The sequence below is a fragment of the Lagenorhynchus albirostris genome, chromosome 2 (assembly GCF_949774975.1).
Source record: "Lagenorhynchus albirostris chromosome 2, mLagAlb1.1, whole genome shotgun sequence".
NCBI lineage: Eukaryota > Metazoa > Chordata > Mammalia > Artiodactyla > Delphinidae > Lagenorhynchus > Lagenorhynchus albirostris.
In genome coordinates, this window is record NC_083096.1 from 173,891,751 (window position 1) to 173,914,173 (window position 22,423).

General features: G+C 54.9%; 1 protein-coding gene across 4 annotated transcripts; it reads left to right on the forward strand.

The window, feature by feature from the left end:
- The first annotated feature begins 9 nt into the window (after nucleotides 1-9).
- Nucleotides 10-20,653, forward strand: ARHGEF19 (Rho guanine nucleotide exchange factor 19). 4 transcript variants are annotated; one of them, XM_060141310.1, is made up of 17 exons: nucleotides 20-220; nucleotides 723-854; nucleotides 7,760-8,203; nucleotides 8,625-8,909; nucleotides 9,084-9,192; nucleotides 9,268-9,344; nucleotides 9,663-9,925; nucleotides 10,744-10,904; nucleotides 11,009-11,161; nucleotides 11,389-11,518; nucleotides 11,664-11,738; nucleotides 11,913-12,002; nucleotides 12,180-12,340; nucleotides 14,275-14,433; nucleotides 14,752-14,831; nucleotides 16,422-16,526; nucleotides 20,405-20,653. In XM_060141310.1, the coding sequence occupies exons 3-17, from the start codon at nucleotides 7,789-7,791 to the stop codon at nucleotides 20,611-20,613; spliced, it is 2,472 nt and encodes an 823-aa protein (XP_059997293.1). In that variant the 5' UTR covers nucleotides 20-220; nucleotides 723-854; nucleotides 7,760-7,788; the 3' UTR covers nucleotides 20,614-20,653. The 4 variants fall into 4 exon arrangements, with proteins under 4 accessions (XP_059997295.1, XP_059997293.1, XP_059997294.1 ...); XM_060141311.1 differs by lacking the exon at nucleotides 20,405-20,653 and adding an exon at nucleotides 16,989-17,590 and having other exon boundaries at nucleotides 26-220; XM_060141312.1 differs by lacking the exon at nucleotides 7,760-8,203 and having other exon boundaries at nucleotides 10-220; nucleotides 20,405-20,652.
- The last annotated feature ends 1,770 nt before the right edge of the window (nucleotides 20,654-22,423 follow it).

Sequence of the window (22,423 nt, forward strand, 5' to 3'; positions counted from 1 at the left end):
GCGGCTAGAGGGCAGAGCTGGCTGAGGGTACTGCTAACCTGGCAGGGCCAGGCTCTAGGGTGGGGAGGGGTGGGAGTGTCGGTCGCGGAGTTGAGAACCTCGCGGAACCCCGCGCCCTCCTCAACCCAGGTACAAGGGCTTTCGCGACGCTCAGAGGAATCTCACCCTCTTCTACTGGAAGCTGCTGGCTGTGCGTCTGGGCTTCATCATCGCCTTCGAGGTAGGCTCAGCCATCTGTGCGTCGGACGGACCCGGGTCCAAGTTCAGGCTGTGCGGCTGACTGGCTGTAAACGGGGTATATTACAGAATAGGATCTACTTCATAGGATCGCTGTGAAGATTCAGTGGCAAGTACTTGCACAGCATGGTGGGTGCTCAGTGAATTAATGTCACGACTACTACTATTATTGTCTCTTGGCAACAGCGCTGGAGCTCCTTCCAGCTTTGCTCAAGATCCTCTTTCTCTAGCTCTGATTCTAACAGGGTCCCTAGTGTTAAGGGGTTCGAATTATACCTCTGTGTCTTTGGGCAAATGAGGACCTCTTTATGCTTCGGTTTCTTTACAGGTAAAACAGGGGAAGTAATTTACTCACCTCCTAGAGTTGTGAGGATTAACTGAATGAATACCCGGAAACCCTCAGAATAGTGCCTTGCACTTAGTAAACGCTCGGCAGATTAAGATTGCTAAAGCAGTCCTTCTCTTTGGCCCCTCCTTCTCCCCAGCACGTGGTGTTCTTCCTGGGTCTCATCGCCTGGCTCGTGCCCGACGTGCCAGCCGCCCTGGCTACCAAGATAAAGCGCGAGCGTTACCTGGCCAAGCAGGCGCCGGAGGACGACAGGGAGGCGCTACTTTCGGTTAGCGCCGCCCACGGACCCTGGCCCCACCCCTCTGACCACGCCCCTATGCCTGCCCCCAGGCCTATGCTCTGCTTTCTTGCCCCGCCCTCTTGTTTGGCCTCGCCCAGGGGGAGGATTGGCCGCTTGCCCTCAAATTTTCGCCTGGCCTCCCTCTTCATACAGCTCCGCGCACGCCACGCCCCTTCTTTTACACTGTTTCCACCACTGTCGCTTCTGCTCTGGAGGGCCCTCCTGCTCAGCCTGACCTAGCCTTGCTTTCCGTCCACTGCAGCAAGGGCGCTGTTCCCAGAGCCCAGGACGTAGGGTCGAGTGAGGGGAGACTGCCTTTCCAAGACCCTAGTTCCCCCAGGATCCTCCCTCTTTTGGGGTCCTCTGCTTCCAGCTAGGGGTCTGGGCAGTACCTTGGCCAGCGGCCCCAAGGTCGGCCCTGGAGTTGGGATGAGAGGGCTGGGGTTCTCTGAAGACCCCTAGTCCTGCATTGCCTCCCTCTTCATGTTTCCAGTGTCCTGCTCTATGTGCAACGCTGACAATAATCCTCTCTGCGCCCCAGCGTGCCACCTCTCCATGGACATCTGGTCCCCAACCACTCTGTGCAGTGTCTCCTCATTATGTGACTGTGCTCTGGGGGGTGAAGTGGATATGAAGGAGTGAAGGGACCTAACCTTTCTGAACCGAATGGCCAGCAGTTGGTAAGGGAGAGCTCATTAGGGTCTGGGCGTGGACCTCCTGCCCTGTATGCTCATCAAGACCTGTAGTGTGTCAATAGTAATGAAAGTGTCTATAGTTAGGTCAGCTGAGTCACCTCCCAATGGACTTCCACACACTTTTCACCAGATCCTCCCCAAAGCCCGGTGAGGCATTACTGGGCAGTAGTTAAGGGCACAGATTGGTGGTGGAGTCACAGACCTGGGTCTGAATATGAATTCTGACTTTTATTTGCTGTGTGACCTTGGGCAAGTTCAATTTCATCATTTGTAAGATAGGGACTTCATAGAACTGATGAGAGATTTAAATGGGATAATGTACTTAACATGTACAAGTCTCATGTCCTCATCTGGTAAGTAGGAGCAGTAACAGTATCTATCTGGGTTGTGGTGGATATTAAATGATTATTTATGTGAAGTGCTCAGAACAGTGCCTGGCACACAGTGAGTGTACAATAAGAGTTGTTAAGCAACGTGAGTATTAGTATTTGTATACATCTTCATATTAAGTGTCTGGCAATTACCAATTGCTCAAATAAATGGCATGCGAAGGGGATTCCCTGTGATCCATTAGGAGTCCGGCGCTTTCACTGCCAGGGCGGGGGGTTCAATTGCTGGTTGGGGAACTAAGATTCCACAAGCCTCACTGCGTGGCCAAAAAAAAAAAAAAAGAAGGCATGCGAAGATTGCATACCACTGGGCTATTTGAATTTTTTTTTAACATCTTTATTGGAGTATAATTGCATTACAATGGTGTATTAGTTTCTGCTGTATCACAAAGTGAATCATCTATATGTATACATATATTCCCCTATCCCCTCCCTCTTGCATCTCCCTCCCACCCTCCCTATCCCACCCCTCTAGGTGGTCACAAAGCACAGAGCTGATCTCCCTGTGCTATGTGGCTGCTTCCCACTAGCAGTTTTACATTTGGTAGTGTATATATGTCCATGCCGCTCTCACTTCGTCCCAGTTTACCCTTCCCCCTTCCCGTGTCCTCAAGTCCATTCTCTACATCTGCGTCTTTATTCCTGACCTGCCCCTAGGTTTTTCAGAACCTCTTTTTTTTTTTAGATTCCATATATGTGTGTTAGCATACGGTATTTATTTTTCTTTTTCTGACTGACTTCACTCTGTATGACAGACTGTAAGTCCATCCACCTCACTACAAATAACTCAATTTCGTTTCTTTTTATGGCTGAGTAATATTCCATTGTATATATGTGCCACATTTTCTTTATCCATTCGGGACATTGAATTGGTTTTTTGAGGGCTCATTCAGTGTGGACTAGAGTCTGGGAAGTCTGGTGGAGGAGGCTGTTGGAGATGGTGAGGGTGGGTCATTACAGGTAGCAGGGGAGGATAGATCATTCATGAGGAGCTGTGATGCTGGGAGGATGGCCAGGATGGTGCCAGGTGTGTCACATCACTGGCTTTCACGATTTCCGTCTCCCAACCATAGAGATGAGTGATCCCTTTATAGATGCTGTAGCAGGCTCAGAGAGGATCAACACACTGCAGAGTTCTCAGGATCCCTGAGGAGACCATGGCTTGGGAGTTTCTCTGCAAAACTCCCAGGATGCTCCCCAGCCCCAAGAAGCCCCCTGAGCACATCTCACATTTGGGAAGCTCCAGAAGAGGGGTGACCTGTCTGTCCCCTGGGAGGAAAAGCAGTGCCTCCCTCATCTTTAGGATGTCGGTCTGGGGTCCTTCAGAGCCTCTCCTGGGCATAGGACTCCCATTGTTCCAGCCCCCCTCTTGTACCTCAGACTGGCCAAACCGGTTCTGGGAAAGGGGGGCGGGGAGCAGGCACGTTGAGACAGCCGCCTGCCCGCCCGCGAGGTTCCCTCCGCCCTTGCCTCCCCTTCTCCCTGCCCCACACAATACCCGGGAGCTTGCATTGCCTGGCTCAGGGGCCATGCTGACATCGCCCCCTGAGGACCCGGCTGCATCCCCAGAGCTCCCAGGGTGTCCTGGAGCCCTGGACCGTGCTGGAGGCTGGACGGAGCTCCCTGGCTGAGGTAGGGCCCCACCTGGCTGCCAGCAACCCCTTCCTCCTCCCGCCAGTCTTCCCAAGCGAGTCCTTTGTGCAGCCTGCCTGGCCTCTGATCCTGGCTCCCACACACTTAAGGCCTCTTGGGGCTCCACAGCCTGCTTGGCCTGGATTCCCTTTCCAGTCATGACCTCCCACTTGGCCTTGTCCCTTAAGGAGAAGAGGGGCCCTGGCAGGGCCCTACTCCTCAGGCAGCAGGGCAGGGGGCACCAGGGAGGGGGAAGGGAAAAGCTGGGCACAGGAGGTCGGAGATGCTTTCTGTGGACCATAGTAGTGTCCAGGGACCTTCCCTGCCAGCCTTACCAAGTGGGCCCATTGTCCATGTGATTAGCAGTGCCCACTGGATGGGACCCTTTCTGGCCCTGCCCATCCTTCTCAGCCTGCAGAGATACTCACGATGACCAAAGTTTCCTAGGTGGGGTGGCTGAGAGGGGCCCTAGGGGCTGCTCTACAGATGGACACACTCAGGCCCAGGCCCAGGCTATGATTTGCCTAAGGCCAGTGTCAACGCAGGGCCTTGAACGTTGGCAGGCGTTTTCCCCTGTGGGTTCCAGAATGACCCTTGCCTAGTGGGCACTAGAGTATCCCGTGACAATGTCTTGGGCAGGTAATGTCCCTCTGTTACCTGGGGCCAGTCTCTTCCTGAGGTTTTTTTTTTTTTCTTCTAGCAGAGATAAGCTATAAACACTATGAACACAGTTCTGCCCCTCCTTGGTCCCCAGCATTGAGGCTGAGTGGACAACATCCATGGAAGGCCACAGGGCTGGCATCCTGGCTGGATGGGTCATTCTCATTGTCCCTTGGCCTGGACGGAGGTGGAGGCTGACCCACTCCTGACTTCCTCCCTAGGGACCTGCTTCCAGCCTTGTGGCCCCTGAGGAAGCCTTACACGCCCCCTCCATTTACCCAGCCTTCTCCTCTGAGGCTTTAATAGGGGGTGCTCCTTGGAATTCCCTGGTGGTCCAGTGGTTAGGACTCTGCGCTTCCATGGCAGGGGGCACAGGTTCGATCCCTGGTCAGGGAACTAAGATCTCGCATGCCATGTGGCATGGCCAAAAAAAGAAATTTTTTTAAAAATTGGGGGTGCGGGCTTCCCTGGTGGCACAGTGGTTGAGAGTCTGCCTGCCGATGCAGGGGACACGGGTTCGTGCCCCGGTCTGGGAAGATCCCACATGCCGCGGAGCGGCTGGGCCCGTGAGCCATGGCCGCTGAGCCTGCGCGTCCGGAGCCTGTGCTCTGCAACGGGAGAGGCCACAACAGTGAGAGGCCCGCATACCGAAAAAAAAAAAAAAAATTGGGGGTGCTCCTGCCCCAAGGGTTCCATGTTTTGCTCATTTATCCCTGCAACTGACAAGGGCAGGGGGTTCCTCCCTGCCCTCTAGGGGCTTCCAGAACCCAAGTGGAGAGAATCACCCAGAATACAAGGGAGCAGAGTGTGTATTCTTGCACATGTGTACCCACAGAAGCAAGTGGGACTTCTGTGTTAAGGACTTCTGATTCCAGCAGAGAAAGAGACCTGTCTGGTGGGCAGTGGTCCCCTGTGTCTCCTGCCACATGCTCCTACAAAATAGGTGTGTCTCACCCTCACTGCCTCAGTTTCCCTAATTCCGTGATGACTGAAGCCATCCATCTGACTAGAGAAAGACTAATAACACTCAGAAGAATGACTATCAACTGCAAAGCTCCCACTATGTGATAGGTGCTTCATATGCATTATTCTTTTTTTTTTTTTTTTTTTTTTTTTTGCTGCGCCGTGAGGCATGCAGGATCTTAGTTCCCCGACCAGGGATTGAACCTGTGCTCCCCTGCATTGGGAGCGAGGAGTCTTAACCATTGGACTGCCAGGGAAGTCCCCCTGCATTATTCTTTTTTTTTTTTTTTTTTTGCGGTACGCGGGCCTCTCACTGCTGTGGCCTCTCCCGTTGCGGAGCACAGGCTCCAGACGCGCAGGCTCAGCGGCCGTGGCTCACGGGCCCAGCCACTCCGCGGCACGTGGGATTCTCCCAGACCGGGGCACGAACCCGCGTCCCCTGCATCGGCAGGCGGACTCTCAACCACTGCGCCACCAGGGAAGCGCCCCCTGCATTATTCTTAATTCTCCTATTAGCGTTTTGAAGCATGACTGTCCCATTTACCAGATAAGAAGAGACTTGCTCCCTGTGGGGAGGGTCTGGAGGAGTAACTGTCGCTCAGGAGAAGCCACCCTACCTGTACTCCAGGCAGGGGATGAGAAAGCAGGGGGAAGCAGGTTGAGGGACTGCAGAGAGTGGGACCCAGTCACAGATCCAGCTGTCCTCCACTGGGTCCTCCCCTCTTTCCCTCTCTCCCAGGGTCACTGACACTGTCACTGTTTCTCTCAGGCTGAGGCTTTCTCCCTATCTCTGTGGACCTGGGTCCTTGGGTATTTCAGCCAGAACAGTTCACTCTCACTTCCTCCAGGATGCCTTCCTGGAATGCCCGGGTTGAGCGGAGCCCAGCACCCTAATCTGACGGTTCCTCTGGGTTGGCTCTTGCCAACCTGGATTGTAACTGTTTTCATTTCTCGCTTCCCCACGAGACTGGCAATCCTGCGGGGCATGAAACATTTGCCCATGTGTCTCCCCGAGTTTTTCCGGGCTTCACATCTGTCTCTGAATATCTGGTCTGTCTGAAATTTTCAGTGTCTCTGTCTCTGTGTCTCCATCTCTGGGTCCCTGAATGTCTCAGCGTCTGTGGTTTTCTGGTTTTGAGTGCTTTGGGGTCTTGGTTTCTGGGTTGCTGTCTAAAGGGTCTCAGTTTTCCAGGTCTCAGTCCCTCGGTCTCTCAGTCTCTGTCTCCTGGGTCTCCTGGCCCTGCGAGGCTGGGCACTGCCCCTTTGGCCTGAAGGGGCCTCTGGGGGGTCCTCGCTGCCCAGCCTGCCCACAGCGAGGCCAGGCTAGGGTAGGCCCCCGCCCAGCCCGCTGCCTGTTCCCTCCCTCCCTACCCGCTTGCCTTACCACAGGGTTTGATGAATCAAACTCTTTGTCTGGGTGGGATCTCCCCCAGCCAGCTGGGCAGAGAGAGGGCTTCCCCTGCCGGAGCAGCCGAGCGACATCAGCTGTGGGCCTTGGCTGGAGAGGTGAGGGGCTGCAGGAGGGCAGCCGGCAAAGGGCCACGGGGCAAGGGCTGGGGGGCTCAGACCCCTTGATCAGTAGACCTGTCCTGAGGCTCCGGCAGCCTCCCTCGGGACGACGTCCTGCCCAGAGAGGACCCATTCAGCCTGGCCCGATCCTGGGGCGGGGAGCTGGGGTAGGGAAGAACCCCTCCCTCACCCCAAGCTGAGGGGCTGGGGCACTTCCCTGCCCGTCTCTTGGGAGGGCCCAGTCTGATCTGCGTGGTGGCCCGCCTGCCAGTGTGTGACCCTCCCAGCCAGCTTGGCATGGGTGTGGGCACCACTCAGCGCTAAAGGCTACAACTCTGGGCGCGGGAGGGGAGGTTGGGTAACACCAAAGCAAGGATTTCTGGGCCTGTGTGTTTGTATCTGCATCATGGTGTGTGAGTGTGAATGGAACAGGAGTGTGAGAAAACTTGAGTGGATATGGAAATATCTGATGGGTCATCATGTGTTTGTGAAAGTCTGAGTGAATATATGTACTTGCATAAAAATGTGTGTGAGCCTGCGAATTAGAAATGTCTGAGTATATCTGTGCAAGTATGTATGTCGATGTGTATACTTGGAAGAAAATGTGTGTGGATGTGCATGGAACAGACATGGGTTTGTGTGACAATGTGTGTATCTGTATGTCTGATTGCATGTCAGTGAGAGTTAGGAAATGTGCAAGGTGCTTAAAAGCACAGACTCAGAAGCTAGACTGCCTGGGTTTGAATCCTGGCTCCATTATTTACCAAATAACAACTTCTGTGCCTCACTTTCGTCACCTATAAAAAGGGGCTAATAATAGTATCAACTCGGGGTTGTTGTGAGGATTAAATGAAATAAGATGTGTAAAGTACTTGGCCTGTCATTCAGTAAGTGCCAAGTAAGCATCAGCTATTACTATATAATAAGGTGTGTGTGTGCTTGTACAGATGTGTGTACACAAGGCTTTGTCCAGGTCTCCAGGACATGGTGCTTACTGGCCAGCCCTGCTGTCCTGTGTCTCGCTCTGATGCCTTCTCCCCTGCAGGCCCAGGTGGGTGGCAGAGCAAAGGAGGAATGGCCTGTGGGCCACCTCCCGCCCTCCAGTCCCATCTGGCTGGGCCACCTGGCACCGCCCACCGCCCAGTAGCTGTGTGCCAACAGGAGAGTCTGTCCTTTGCGGCGTTGCCCACCCTGCAGCCCCCGAGCCCTGTGTGTCTGGATCTCTTCCCCGTCGCTCCAGAGGAGCTGCAGGCACCTGGCAGCCGCTGGTCTCTGGGGACCCCTGCTCCTCTCCAAGGGCTGCTATGGCCACCATCCCCAGGAGGCCCAGACACCGAGATCTCTACCGGTGGGGGAATGCGGCCCAGCAGGGCTGGCAGCTGGCCACACTGTCCTAGTGCCCAGTCCCCAGCTCTGGAGGGACCCTGGAGTTCCCAGCACCAACAGCCACAGCGCCGGGCCAGCCACGGCTCGGAGAAGAAGTCAGCCTGTGAGTCACTCAGGGTGGGGGGGTGGTGGCCTGGTGGGGAGGACGAGGAAGAGGTTGGGTGGCTCTTTTAGGACCCGTAAGCCCCCAAATTCCCCAAATAGGTGGGACAAGTGATAGATTTTAGTGATAAGGGAACTGGGGCTCAGGGGAGGCAAGTGACTTGTCCGAGGTTACACGGTGAGTGGCTGGCCTGGCCTCCCTGGTCCTTTGCCCACCCGTTGCCGACTGCAGTCAGGCACTTTGCTTCCTCTCTGCCCCTCTTGTTGATCCCATTACTCTGGGGAAAGTACCCGGCAAAAACATTGGCCTTTCTCATAGGCACATCCCGCTGATGCTCAGGGCCACAGAGCGGTGGCAGGGAGGAGAGGAGAGACCCCAGTGGGTGCCAGCCTATTCTCTCTCACCCCACCTCCCCCTGCAGGGCGCAAGATGCGGGTGTACCAGCAAGAAGAGGCCCTTGGCAGCCCTGAGGCCCATGCTGTCTTCCTAGAGCCAAGCCAGGCGACAGAACAGGCCCTGAGCACAGCAGAGCCTAGGCCGCTGGAGCTGCCTGGGCCCACCCGAGTGGGCCTCGAGGGGCCTGAGCGGAGGCGCTTCTCAGCCTCTGAGCTGATGACCCGGTTGCACTCTTCCCTGCGCCTGGGACGGAATTCGGCAGCCAGGGCACTGACCCCAGGGTCAGGCCCTGGAGCTGCTGCCCAGGAAGGTACAGCCTCCTCCCCTGGGCCCTAAGAACAGCCCAAGAGCCAGACGCGGGGTGGGGCACAGCTCATGCTCACTGGATACCTGAGACTGGGGCCTGGTCAACTGGAGTGTGGTGGTGCCCCGGTGCCCAGCGCCACTCTTGGGGCCACCCTCCCTCAGCTCTTGCCCCCTCCAGGGAAAGCGTCTGGAAGAGAGTCGCGCAGTGTAGAGATGCGGGTGGACGCTACGGCGATGCCGGCTCTTGTTGACCTGAGCGGGGGCCACGGTAGCTGGCCCGAGCCCAGGTACCACCTCCCACTGCGGCCTTGGGTCCGAGGCGGGGAACAGGTGAAGAAGGGCCCTGACACTCCCTTTCTTAGGCTAGATGCGCAGGAAGAGCCGGCTCCGGGTTCCAGAAGCGCCAGCGAGCGGCGCCAGTCACGGTTCCTCCTTAACTGTACGTGGGAGGGGGTCACCGAGGAAGGGTCTGGGGGCTTTGGCGTACTGGGAAACTGGGGTTTGGAGAGTTGAGAGGTAGGGCTCTTGTGAGAGGGAGAGAATTGAACTCTCAGTATCCAGCACAGGGGCTAGCACGCAATTGGTGCTCAAGTAGTGTTCGTGGAATGAGTGAGTGAATTAATGAATTCACTGAGTCCCGCTATCCGAACCATCGGAAAGGCTGGTTAAGCGAGGCGGGCCCTCGGGGGAGCCTGGGAAGAGCCGGGCAGGTCTGGCGGGCGCCCCACGGCCCTCCCCCGCCCCTCTCCCCGCCCAGCGGTCCTCTACCAGGAATATAGCGACGTGGCCAGCGCCCGCGAACTGCGGCGGCAGCAGCGCGAGGAGGAGGGTCCGGGGGACGAGGCCGAGGGCGCGGAGGAGGGGCCCGGGCCGCCGCGCGCCAACCTCTCCCCGAGCAGCTCCTTCCGGGCGCAGCGCTCGGCGCGAGGCTCCACCTTCTCGCTGTGGCAAGACATCCCCGACGTGCGCGGCAGCGGCGTCCTGGCTACGCTGAGCCTGCGCGACTGTAAACTGCAGGAGGTGGGCGCCGGGACCCGGCGGGCGGGGCCGGCGGGACTGCCAGCCGTGGGAGGCGGTCCTGGGGCTCAAAGAGGCCGGGGCAACATAAGGGGCGGGGTCAGGAGTAGGTGGTCCGCGGACTCTGCGGCGACGCGGGCCGCAGGGGTACCCGGCCAGCGGGACTACAAACTGCAGTAGGTGGGCATGGGATCCAGCGGGGAAAGAGGGGCCACAAAAGAGGGGCTGTCAATGGGGAAGATGGGTCTAGAACACGACAAGGTGAGGCTGGATGCAAGCGAGGACGCAGGAGCCCTGGAGTCAAAGGCGAGTGGGGAAGCTCGATGGAGGGGCGGTGTCAACGGGGCAAGGCCTAGGATAGGGCAGGGCCAGAGGAAGGGCGGAATCTGGCTGGGCCTTATGACAGAGAACACTGAAAGCGGGGACTGGGATGGGGGAGCCATGCAGAGCGCAAAACGCAAGGTGCGCGCAGGACCTAGCGAGAAGAGCAGGGGCGGGGTCCGGGGGAGGGCGGGGCTAATGGGAGGGCGCACCAGGGAGGGGCAGGGCCATCAGAAGACTAGGGCCCGGCTGGATGGGCGGAGCTAGGGGCGCAAACCAGGGCTGCAGTAGGGTTTGGACAATCGCAAGAAGCAGGAGGCGTGTCTCCGAACCCCATCTGGCGCCAGATCCTGGGTGAGGCTAGAAGGGGAGGCGACACAGGAGTGCAGCTACGTCTGAGGAGGTGGTGTCCAGGGCTTGGGGTGTGCGTGGTGGGCGAAGCGGTCGCGTTCAGCGTGGGCTGGTTCCGCCTTTTCAATCCTGCGTCCGCCCTCACTCAGGCCAAATTTGAGCTGATTACGTCCGAGGCCTCATACATCCACAGCCTGTCGGTGGCCGTGGGCCACTTCTTAGGCTCGGCCGAGCTGAGTGAGTGTCTGGGGGTGCAGGACAAGCAGTGGCTGTTCTCCAAACTGCCCGAGGTCAAGAGCACCAGCGAGAGGTGAGGGAGTGGTCTGGCCTCGCCCGGAGTCAGGGACCGAGCCTGGGCTCCCATATCTGGGGTCTCATCCTGGTGCTGGCCCTGACCCCTCTCTGACCTTTCAGGTTCCTACAGGACCTGGAGCAGCGGTTGGAGGCCGATGTCCTGCGCTTCAGCGTGTGCGATATTGTGTTGCACCACTGTCCGGCCTTCCGCCGCGTCTACCTGCCCTATGTCACCAACCAGGCCTATCAGGAGCGCACCTACCAGCGGCTGCTGTAGGGCTGGGGGCTCTGAAAGGGGAGGTGGGGGAGGATAGGGGAGTCTCAGGCAGCAGTAGGCGCAGAGGACTGGGTGAGGAAGGGTGACCTGGGAGGGGAAGGGTACCTGAGAAGGGCTCTCTCCTGAGAACGCACCTCAAGGACAAATGGGGTGGCTGGAGTCGTGGATCCAGAAGTTCAGGGTCACCTGTGATCGCAGACCCTCCCCTCTCCCCATTTTCCAGCCTGGAGAACCCCAAGTTCCCCAGCATCCTGGCTCGCCTGGAGGAGTCTCCCGTGAGCCAGCGTCTGCCCCTCACCTCCTTCCTCATCCTGCCGTTTCAGAGGATCACCCGCCTCAAGATGCTGGTGGAGGTACCTAGAGGGCACCAGGCTGTGGGGAGGGCTGGGTGGGGGAGATGCTGCTGTGCCCTCCGCAGCCCCTTCCGGGCACCCACACCTGGGCAGGGTCACTGGGAGAGGTCACAGCCTGCCTCACTGTGCTGACCCCACCCTCCAGAACATCCTGAAACGGACAGCACAGGGTTCAGAAGACGAAGACATGGCCACCAAGGCCTTCAATGCACTCAAGGAGGTGAGCTCGGCAGGGCGGGGGATGTCTGGCTTCCAAGGGCCTCCCCGGAATCCCTGTGTGCCTCTAAAGGAGCCCCAGCCTTCAGAGTCTCTGGTCCCCAGGTGGGAGCCTGAGGCTGGGCTCTGGGAGCCGGGGTAGGGGGCGCTGCAGGTGACCCACCTCTGGTCTCCCCAGCTGGTGCAAGAGTGCAATGCCAGTGTGCAGTCCATGAAGAGGACAGAGGAGCTCATCCACCTGAGCAAGAAGATCCACTTTGAGGGCAAGGTGCGTGACCTCAGCTGATAGGATGGGGGCACGCGAAGGGGCAGCCCTGTCTCCTCCTTCCCTGGGGGCTGCAAGCCAGTTCATCACTGTCCAACCCTCCCAACCCCTGCCCTGTGCTCTCTGCCCCGCTGCCCCCGGCCTGACCTGGGCTCCCGCTTGCCTCCTCTCTCCTCCCAGATCTTCCCGCTGATCTCGCAGGCCCGCTGGCTGGTTCGGCACGGGGAGCTGGTGGAGCTGGCCCCGCTGCCCGCAGCACCCCCTTCCAAGCTGAAGCTGTCCAGCAAGGCGGTCTACCTGCACCTATTCAACGACTGCCTGCTGCTCTCCCGGAGGAAGGAGTGAGTCGGGGCGGGGGTGGGTGTAGATGAGAGTGGAGCTCTCTTCTTCCCCGCCACCGGGCTCACAATCAGTCCATCTGACAGGCTGTGCTCCCAGGGCTCCCTGAGCCTTGGAGGTTCCCCTAGGAAAGGCAGAGCCAGGGCAAGTCCATCTTCTGGACCTGAGAATCAAGGGCTGAACTGTGTGCCAAGAACTCTGAAGTTGCTCTGAGCTTAAGCTAATTGGAGCAGAGATTAAAAGCACACCCTAGAGTCCCAGTCTCCCCTGAGTCATAATGATACTGATCAACATTTACTGAGAGTGTCTTCTGTTCCAGGCATGCTATGTGGATTGTTCCCTTTAATCCTCTAATCATCTTCCTGAGAAGTAGTCTCCCTTGTTTTTCTCGAGATCATGGAGCTAGTAAGTGCAGGAGCCAGGAGGAGGCCAGGTCTGTCTGATGCCAGATCGCAGGCTCTTAACTATTGTACTATCCTGTCTTCCATATGTAAAAGAGAAGGGAGATTCAATGTGATAATATGTGAAGAGTTTAGCAGAGTGCCTGGTACATAATGAACATTCACTCAGTATTAGTCTTGATTATTATAAGTTTGGGATGAGGGAGAGACTGCTGGAATGATGTAAGCCTTAAGGCTGGATGGGACATCTTACGCCATGAAAAGGATGGACATCCTATGCCGTGAAAAGAGTTCATTGCTGATTTACTCATTCATTCAATGATGCATCACTGAATCCCTGTTCTATACTGGGCCCTCCAAAGTGTGTAGGAGCTCTCAGACCAGTGAAAATACATCCTGATAACCACCTGTTCAGGGTTTTGATGGAAGGGGGTAGTATACTGTAGTATCCCCTGGTGTGGGGTGAGAATCAGTAAAGTTTCACAGAGGAAGGAACATCTGAGTTGGGTTTTGAAGGATAAGTAGGAGTTTTTCAGGTAGAGGAATTTGGGGGGATATAGCCAAGTCACAGAAGGGTACAAGAGCAGAGTATGTTTGGGAGACGATGAAGCCTAGTATGGCTGGATTTATAGAGGGGAAGGGCAGGAGAAGGAAGTTGGGATGTTGAAAGTCATGGCAGGGAGGCTAGACTTTCTGAAGGCAGTAGGGAACATGGGGAGTTAAGCAGAGGCGTGATATTTACTCCAGGCCAATTTGGAGAATGGGCCGGAAGGGCAGAGACCAGAAGCTCTTGTAACTGCCCAAATGAGAGTAGATGCTCCAGAAGTGGTAATGGGCTTGGGGATAACTGGATTCTGGGGACCATAAGGAGATAGACAGATAGGACACAGCTACTGGTTGGGTGTCGGGGGAGAGGGAGGAAAGAGGTGAGAATGAGGACTGAGTCTCCTTTTGGGCAACTTGGTGGCGTCTTTCACTGGAATGGGGAACAGTGAAGGGACCTGGTTTGGGGTAGGAGATACTGGTTTTGTTTAGATGGGTTGAGATGCAGGAATTTATGGAACATCCTTGACCCACCCACCCACGCATCCTTCCCACAAGGGTTTATCAGACCCAAACAATGGGCCTGGCAGTGTTGGGCGCTGGGATACAGCGGCAAACGAGACAAAGTTCAACTTCTCTACCAGTTAGAGAGTCAGACACGAAACAGTCCATAGATCTCATCAGGGGAGCTGCCCAGTTGGTTCTTTGGAGCAGAGCCTCCAGGAAGAGGTTCAGAGAGAAGTGGAAAGTGTGCCTGGGGGCCAGGGACTGGTCTCCATCACCTTCCACCTCTGTCAGTGAGCCAGTACGAATGCAGCCCCCGTTCCTTTTAGGGACTTTGCTGGCTGCCAGGGAAGCGGTGCCCTGTGCAGCCAGGTTTCTTTGAGGAGGGACCTAGAGGGACAGGTGACCCCTTCTCCTCTCTTGCAATCAGAACTCATCTCGTCCTGAGGGTGGGGGCCGGGCTGACCTCGCCTCCTCTGGTCCTGCAGGCTGGGGAAATTCGCCGTCTTCGTCCACGCCAGGATGGCTGAGCTGCAGGTGAAGGACCTGAGCCTGAAGCTCCAGGGCATCCCTGGCCACGTGTTCCTCCTTCAACTCCTCCATGGGCAGCACACGAAGCACCAGTTCCTGCTGAGGGCCCGGACAGAGTGAGTGGGCTGGGGTGTGGGGAGAGGACCCCCCGGCAGGCACAAGGCCTTTATCTCTGGCTTCAGGATGGTGGCATAAGGCTGGACATGGGCAGAGCTGGCATCCAGGGTGTCCTGCACCTGTTCTGTTCTTATGCTCAGAGCTGGGTGGGCACCGGCTTGGGAACAGGGCCGTGGGTGGGCCCTGGGGTAGAGAAGACCTAATTCTGGGTCCCAGGTCTGGACATCGTATCCAGTTCTCCCAGCTCCGGTTTCACCACCCTGGCCCTGGGAGACTGCACTTTGCATGTTGTGACAACTCAGACCCCCTTTCCCTAGAAGTGAGAAGCAGCGATGGATCTCAGCCATGTGCCCCTCTACCCCCCAGGAGGACAGGGAGGTCCTCAGCGAGGGGGAAGGTAACAGCCTGCCCCCACCCCCACTGGAGCCGCATTCCCTGGGCTGGGTACCTCATTGCTCTCCCCTTTCCTCCAGCCCCGGGTGTCCTGTTGCCAGCGGGGCTAGTGCGAACAGAGATCAACTGGCCTGGGGCAGGCAGGGGCAGCTCTGTGAAAGCTTGAAGGATGGGTAGGCTTGACATAGGACAGACCAACCTCCACGTGCACAGGTAGCACCCTGGAGATGACATAGCCTTTTACATCCTCCCATTTCGTCCCCGTTTTACAAGTTAGAAAACCGATTCAGAAAGGTAAAGGGACTTGTCCAAGTTCAGCTAGTAAGTGGCAGAGCTGGGACTGGAACCCAGGTCTGTCTCTAGCGTTGCATCAGTTGCAAAGAGGACGGAAACCAGAGTGGCTGGGGCGTGGGGGTGGTAGGATGAGGGATCTGCTCTGTTGAGCCAGAGGCTTCTGGGTATGAAATGAGGCTGGTAAGCTAGGGTGCAGCCCAAGCAGAGAGCATCTTGGTGTAGTGGGTACCAGGTAGCTTTGGAAGGTTTCTGAGAGAGGGTGTTAAGGCTAAGCTAATGAAGGGGAAGGTAGGGAACTCATTTCCACCCCTGTGACAGGGTGCCAGGGGCTTTGTATATGCCTTCATTTTATTTAATCCTCGTGACGATCCTATTAGTCATTAGTCAAAAATCCTATTCATTTTTCCTATCTGAGAAAACTGAGGCCCAGGAATGTTAGGTAACCTGCAAGGTCATACAGCCAATAAGCTGGTCTAGCCCCAAGGCCTGTGGTTTTCCCGATACTCCCAGCCCACCTAGTGTGGTAGAAGCGGCTGAGGGCCTGGACTGGAGCTGATTCTCTGACTTGAGCTAGAGGTCCTGTTTGGGTTGGAGGGTAAACTTCCCACTCCAAAGAGGTGGTCAGGGAAGGCCCCTGAAGGATGGGGAGGGGCAGCCATGAAAAGATCTGGGGAAAATCATTCCTGGAAGGCGGAACAGCCAGTGCAAAGGCCCTGAAGGAGGAGGGAGCCTAGAGTGTTTGAGGAACAGCAGGGTGACAAGTGTGACTGAGCTTCATGAGCGAAGGAGAGAGGGGAAGATAAGGGAGGTGAGGAGGTTAGCACGGGGGGCCACACCAGACTGTGTAGGGCTTTGTAGGCTGTGGGGAGGCCTTTGGATTTTATTCTAAGAGGAGCGGGAAGCCCTGGAGGATTATAAATGGGGGAGTGATGTGGCTTGAATCTCAGCTGAGAAGGAGGGACTGGAGGGAACACCAGAGTAGCATGAGGGGACATACAAAGGGACCATTACTGTTTTGTGGGGGCTTTCTGGGGGCAGTTAGACCAGGAAGTCAGGAACGAAGTATTGAATTGAGCTGGGAAGATGAGAGCCCAGGCACGGAAGCAGTATTGAAGCCGGGAGAGACTGGATTCACCTAGAACTTGTGTTTAGGGTCAGAGAAAAGAGTGGCCAGGGTGGACAGAGGAAAAGCAGCAGCAGAGACTACCCTCCCAGCCCTTATTTGCTCCTGCCGCCTCTCCCTGCCTCCCCCTGCCCCATCCTACCCTGGGGACTCCCTCACTCTCCCTTGGGCTCTCAGACCGCCCCCAGGTTCAGTGTGTCAGGACATACAAGGCACTGCAGCCAGACGAGCTGACCTTGGAGAAGACTGACATCCTGGCAGTGAGGACCCGGACCAGTGATGGTGAGAGGGGCCTCCTGGGAAGGCCGCCCTGATGGGGCTTCGGTGGACAGGAAGTAGCTAGGTAGCTAAGACTGCACAGGAAAAAGGTTATGCAAGTGTTGGTCAACCACAGCATTCAAGAATCAAGTTAAAAAAAATAAATAAATAAAATAAGTTTAAAAAAAAGAATCAAGTTAGACAAGAGGAGGAACTTCCTGCTTGCAAAGATTAGGATTGAGAGTAACCGATGAGGGAGAGTGGGAAATCCCTTCTCAGAGGATGTCGGGAAAAACAGGTCAGAAGCTCATCTACAAGTCTGCTAGAGGCCTGCTCCTTCCTGGATCTGGGGGATGCTGAGATGATGTCACCTCGGCCCCAGGGCTGCAGACAAGGCTTGTATCAGGGCCTAGGTGTTTCCTCGCAGACCTAGCCCAGGTGTTCCTTTGATGCCACTGATGCAACTCCTGGCCTATGTGCCCTTAGGCTGGCTGGAGGGGGTCCGCCTGGCAGATGGTGAGAAAGGATGGGTGCCCCAGGCCTACGTGGAAGAGATCAGCAGCCTCAGTGCCCGCCTCCGAAACCTCCGGGAAAATAAGCGGATCACAACTGCCGCCAGCAAACTGGGGGAGCCCGTGTGATGGGCAGCCATGGCCTGGGACACCTGCTCCACGCCCGGCTCCTGGACAGGCCTGGAGGGGGCCTGCAGTGTCTCCATGCCCCAAGATGCTGGCACTGGGACTTCTGTTCCGAGACCTGGCATTGGGAGTACAGGCTGGACACGAGGGGCTCTCCCCTGTCATACTACTCAGTGTCCACAATTCAGGGACGAGGGTAGTTTCTTCCTCTGGCTTGGGGGCCACAACTTGTGACCTCTGATATCTGGCAAGGGCTGGGGCCCTCTCCCTTTCCTGCCCTCGACACTGCCTGACTCTTGGTCCCTTTGGCAGGGACCTGGCTGGCAATGGCTCTGGTGCTGCTGGGTGCTGGGACCTGTACATGTATATATATCTGGAGTCTTCTGGCCTGAGCCTGTGTGGGCCCTGGTTGCTGTGACCTGTCTGTAAATAAAGTCCCATAATGCCTTTGCTTGGAGTCTGTGAGCCTTTTGGTGCTGCCTCCACCCCAGCCCTATTTCCCCAGCTAAAGATCAGGAGGGTCTCTGGCTGCCTCCCACTGGGCATTGGCCCTTCTGTAGAGTTTACCTCTTAACCAGAGGAGGGTGAGAGAGGGGCTCTATATCAGTTAGACTGCTTTGGGCTGCAATTAACAAAATATCAGATTCAAACAGTCTTAAATATTAAAGAGAATATATTAGTTCTTGGATTTTTTTCTTACAGCTTCTTTAACAAATTATCACAAACTAGATGACTTAAAACAACAGAAATTTATTCCATCGCAATTCTGACCGGAAGTCTGAAATCAGTATCATTGAGCCAAAACCCAGGTGTCGGCCGGGCTGTGCTCTGTCTTGTAGAGGAGATGTGCTCTAGGGGAGAATTGTTCCTGGCCTCTTCCAGCTTCTGGTGGCTGCCAGCATTCTATGGCTTGTGGCCGCATCACTCTACTCTCTGCCTCCGCGGTCACATTGCCTTCTTTGTGTGTCTGTCTAATCTCCCTCTGCCTCCCTCCTATAAGAATACATATGGTTGGGGCATCCCTGGTGGCGCAGTGGTTAAGAATCCGCCTGCCAATGCAGGGGACATGGCTTCGAGCCCTGGTCCGGGAAGATCCCACGTGCAGCTAAGCCCGTGCGCCACAACTACTGAGCCTGCACTCTAGAGCCTGCGAGCCACAACTACTGAAGCCCATGAGCCTAGAGCCCATGCTTGGCAACAAGAGAAGCCACTGCAATGAGAAGCCTGGTCACCGCAACAAAGAGTAGCCCCTGTTCGCCACAACTGGAGAAAACCCGTGCGCAGCGGCAAAGACCCAACGCAGCCAAAAATAAAATAAATAAATTAAAAAAAAATAAAAGAATACATGTGGTTGCATTTGGGGCACAACCAGATAATCTCCCCATCCTATAATCCTTAATTTAAATCCCATCTGCAAAGAACCCCCCTCCCCTGCCTTTGTCCTATAAGATAACATTCACAGGTTCCAGGGATTAGAATGTGGATATCTTTTTTGGGGGGAGCATTTCTCAGCCAACTGAGAAGTGTAGTGGCGGGATGGGCTTCAGGCAAGGCTTGATCCAGTGGCTCATTGATGTCACTGACAACCCAGCTTTTTCCATTTCTCTACACTGTTGTCCCTATAACTGGCTTCATCCTAAGGCTTCCAGGGGCTTCTTCATTTACATCCAAAATGGAGGAAGAGAATTGTCTTTGTCCTAGCATTCCCTGTCAAAGTCCTGGGATGTTTTAGACCTGCTTGGGTCACATTGCTACCTCGGGGCTGATCACGGTGGCCAAGGAATGGTGTGTGCTAATAGACCTAGCCTAAGTCATGTGCTTTATCTCTGGAACCAGGTTATATTCTCTGGAACCCCAATGGATCCCCAAGTGGAATCTGATGGCTGCTGCAAAGGAGGAGTAGGTGCTAGGGAGGCCAATATTCACTGAAACCCAAGTCATCCATGAGAGTGGAAGGACCTGGGAATAATGAGCTTGGAGATGTGTACACACCTGAGGGGATAGGAGCATCCTTTATCTCTCAAGAGGAGGTCATGGGGCAAAGGAAACAAATGAGTTAGGGTGGTCCGAGAGGGCAAACATGGGCAGATGGGAAGAAGCTCAGACCCATGAAGAAGGCTTTGGGAATGACTTTCTAACATGAGATGGTGCAGGGAAGGTGGAATGTATGGGCTAAGAGGACAGACATATTTGAATTTGAATGCTGGTTCATACATTTATATCCTGTATGATTTTTTTATTTTTTGGGCCACATTGGGAGTGCAGAGTCTTAACCACTGGACTGCCAGGGAAGTCCCCCGTATGACTTTTTTTTATTAATTAATTAATTTATTTTTGGCTGCATTGGGTCTTCGTTGCTGCGCGTGGGCTTTCTCTAGTTGCGGTGAGCAGGGGCAACTCTTCGTTGCGGTGCACGGGCTTCTCATTGCGGCGGCTTCTCTTGTTGCAGAGCACGGGCTCTAGGCACATGGGCTTCAGTAGTTGTGGCATGTGGGCTCAGTAGTTGAGGCTCGCAGGCTCTAGAGCGCAGGCTCAGTAGCTGTGGCGCACGGACTTAGTTGCTCCGCGGCATGTGGGATCTTCCTGGACCAGGGCTTGAACCCGTGTCCCCTGCCTTGGCAGGCGGATTCTTAACCACTGCGCCACCAGGGAAGCCCCCCCGTATGAGTTTTTAAAATATAGCTTTTACTTTGGAATAATTTTAGGTTTACAGAAACGTTGCAGGATTATACAGAGAGTTCTGTATACCCCTTATGCAGTTTCCCCTAATGGTAACATCTTACATGACCATGGAACAGTTGTCAAAACTAAGAAACCAACGCTGGTACATGACTATTAACTGAACTCTAGATTTTCTTCCGATTTCACCAGTTTTTCCACTAACGTCCTTTTTTTTTGTTCCACGAGCCAGTCCATGTTCCCACATTGCATGCAGTTGTCACGTCCCCTTAGACACCTCTAGTCTGTGACCGTTTCTTAGTCTTTCCTTGTTTTTCATGACCTTGACAATTTTGAGGAGTTCTGGTCAGTATCTTGTTAGACTGTCCCTCTGTTTGGGTTTGTGTGATGCTTGTGACTGGGCAGGAGCTGTGGGTTTGGGGAAAGAAGACCACAGAGGTGAAGTGCCCTTCTTGTCACATCATCCCAGGAGGCACGTCATGTCCCCATGACTTATTACTGGTTGTGTTAACCTTGATTACATGGTTGAGTTTGGTGTCTGCCAGCCTTTTCCACTGTGAAGTAACTATTTTCTCCTTTTCACAGTCTGTTATTTGAAGCAAGTGGAGCCCACACTCAAGTTGGGGGGAAGCCATACTCCACCTCCTGGAAGCTATATATCTACATATATTATTTTGAATTCTTCTGTTAGGAAGATTTTTCCTCCTCCCACCTCCCCCTCCCCCCATTTATTTCTATCAGCGTGGACCCATGCCTTTCTCTATCTTATTCTTTGGGTTATAATTCAATACTAGGTTATTTATTTTATTGTTCAGATTGTTCCAGCTTTGGCCATTGGGAGCTCTGTCGGATTAGCTCGTGTCTGTGATATCCCCCATCCTTTTTTTTCTTTCTGAGCATTTCCTTACTTTCTGGCACACGATGCTCCAGGTTCATGTTGTATTTTCCCTTTCTCAGCACCAGAATCAGCCATTTCTCTAAGGAGCATGGTTCCTTTTACTGAAGGGTGGTGTTTAGAAGCTAAGATCTGGGCACTGGATGTGCTCATTGCTATTGAGGTGTCACTGTTTCTAGGCCCTTTCATCAGACAGAGGTAGGAAAAAAAAATATATATATATATACACACACACACAAAATGTGATTTTAGGCAAGATGCATAATGGCTCTAAACCTCAGTTTCCACCTCTGCAAAATGGGGATGGTGACAATAGTACCTACTTCACGGAGCCACTGTGAAATAAAGTATGTAAGGTTAACACAGTGCCTGGTCCATAAGAAATTGCAAAAAATGGTGGCTTTTATTGTGAGAGCTGCGCAGCCAAAACACGGGAGCCCTTGTGAGGTGGTGAGGCCTCTGTTTCTTGAGGATTTAAGGAACTCGGAAAGTCCAGGAATGGGACTTCCCTGCACTGAGTAAAGACCAAACGGCCTCTCTGCTTCTTCCAGTGCTGAATCTGCACGGAGATAGCCAAGGTTGGCACCAGGTTGGCAAAGCAGAGGAAACAGCTCTCCTCATTCAACCTGCCCTGGCACATCTGGCTGACACCGGAGTCTGGGCTAGGCTGCTGGGAGCTGGCGAGGGCAGGGGGTGGCTCTCTTTGGGGCCGTGCTGCCGGGCAGAGAGGCAGGCTGCACAGGGTCCCATGGGGTCTACTTCAGGAAGTATATCCAGGCAAGCCATCTTGGGGGAGCCCCTCTCTCAGTGGTACCTCTGCCCAGTAGGCTGTGCCCTGGCATCTGGCCTTGGCCAAGGACCCAGGGCCCTGCCCCTGCTTGCTGCAGGAGACGGAGGGAGGTGGGGGTGCTATTGGGCAGGACAGGAGATGGGTGGGCATGTCTGGGGCAGGGGTTTTGGCCCCTGAGGCTGTCTGCTCAGCCAGTGTCCAAGCCGTGGGCTTCCAGGAGCTCATCTCAAAGGCTTCCCGCCCAGTGCCAAGCCCCTTCTGCAGTGACTGAGGGGATCCTGCTGTTCTCCGCCCCCCCAATAGTTCCCAAACTCTGAACCTATTGTTTAGAAGACTTTATCCTGAAATGAATTGAGAAAGAAACTTATTCAATTGTTCATTTTTAGGGCACAGTGAGGTTTCAGGGTGAACCAGGAGCCAAGCTTCAGCCCCAGCAGGCGCTTACCTCCGGGGCAGCCAGCATGGAGCCCACAGCACAGAGATATTCACCTTTCTTTGTTCATTCTCTCCCTCCCTCCTCTCTCTCCCTCTCTCCCTCTTTCTGCTTTTTTTTTTAATATAGTTTAACTTATTGCAGTCTATTTATTTTATTAAATTTTATTTATTTTGGGCTTCCCTGGTGGCGCAGTGGTTGGGAGTCCGCCTGCCGATGCAGGGGACACGCGTTCGTGCCCCGGTCCGGGAAGATCCCACATGCCGTGGAGCGGCTGGGCCCGTGAGCCATGGCCGCTGAGCCTGCGCGTCCGGAGCCTGTGCTCCGCAACCAGAGAGGCCACAACAGTGAGAGGCCCGCGTACCGAAAAAAAAAAAAAAATATATATATATATATATATATATATATGTTTATTTATTTATTTTTGGCTGCATTGGGTCTTCGTTGCTGCGCGCGCGGGCTTTCTCCAGTTGTAACGAGCGGGGG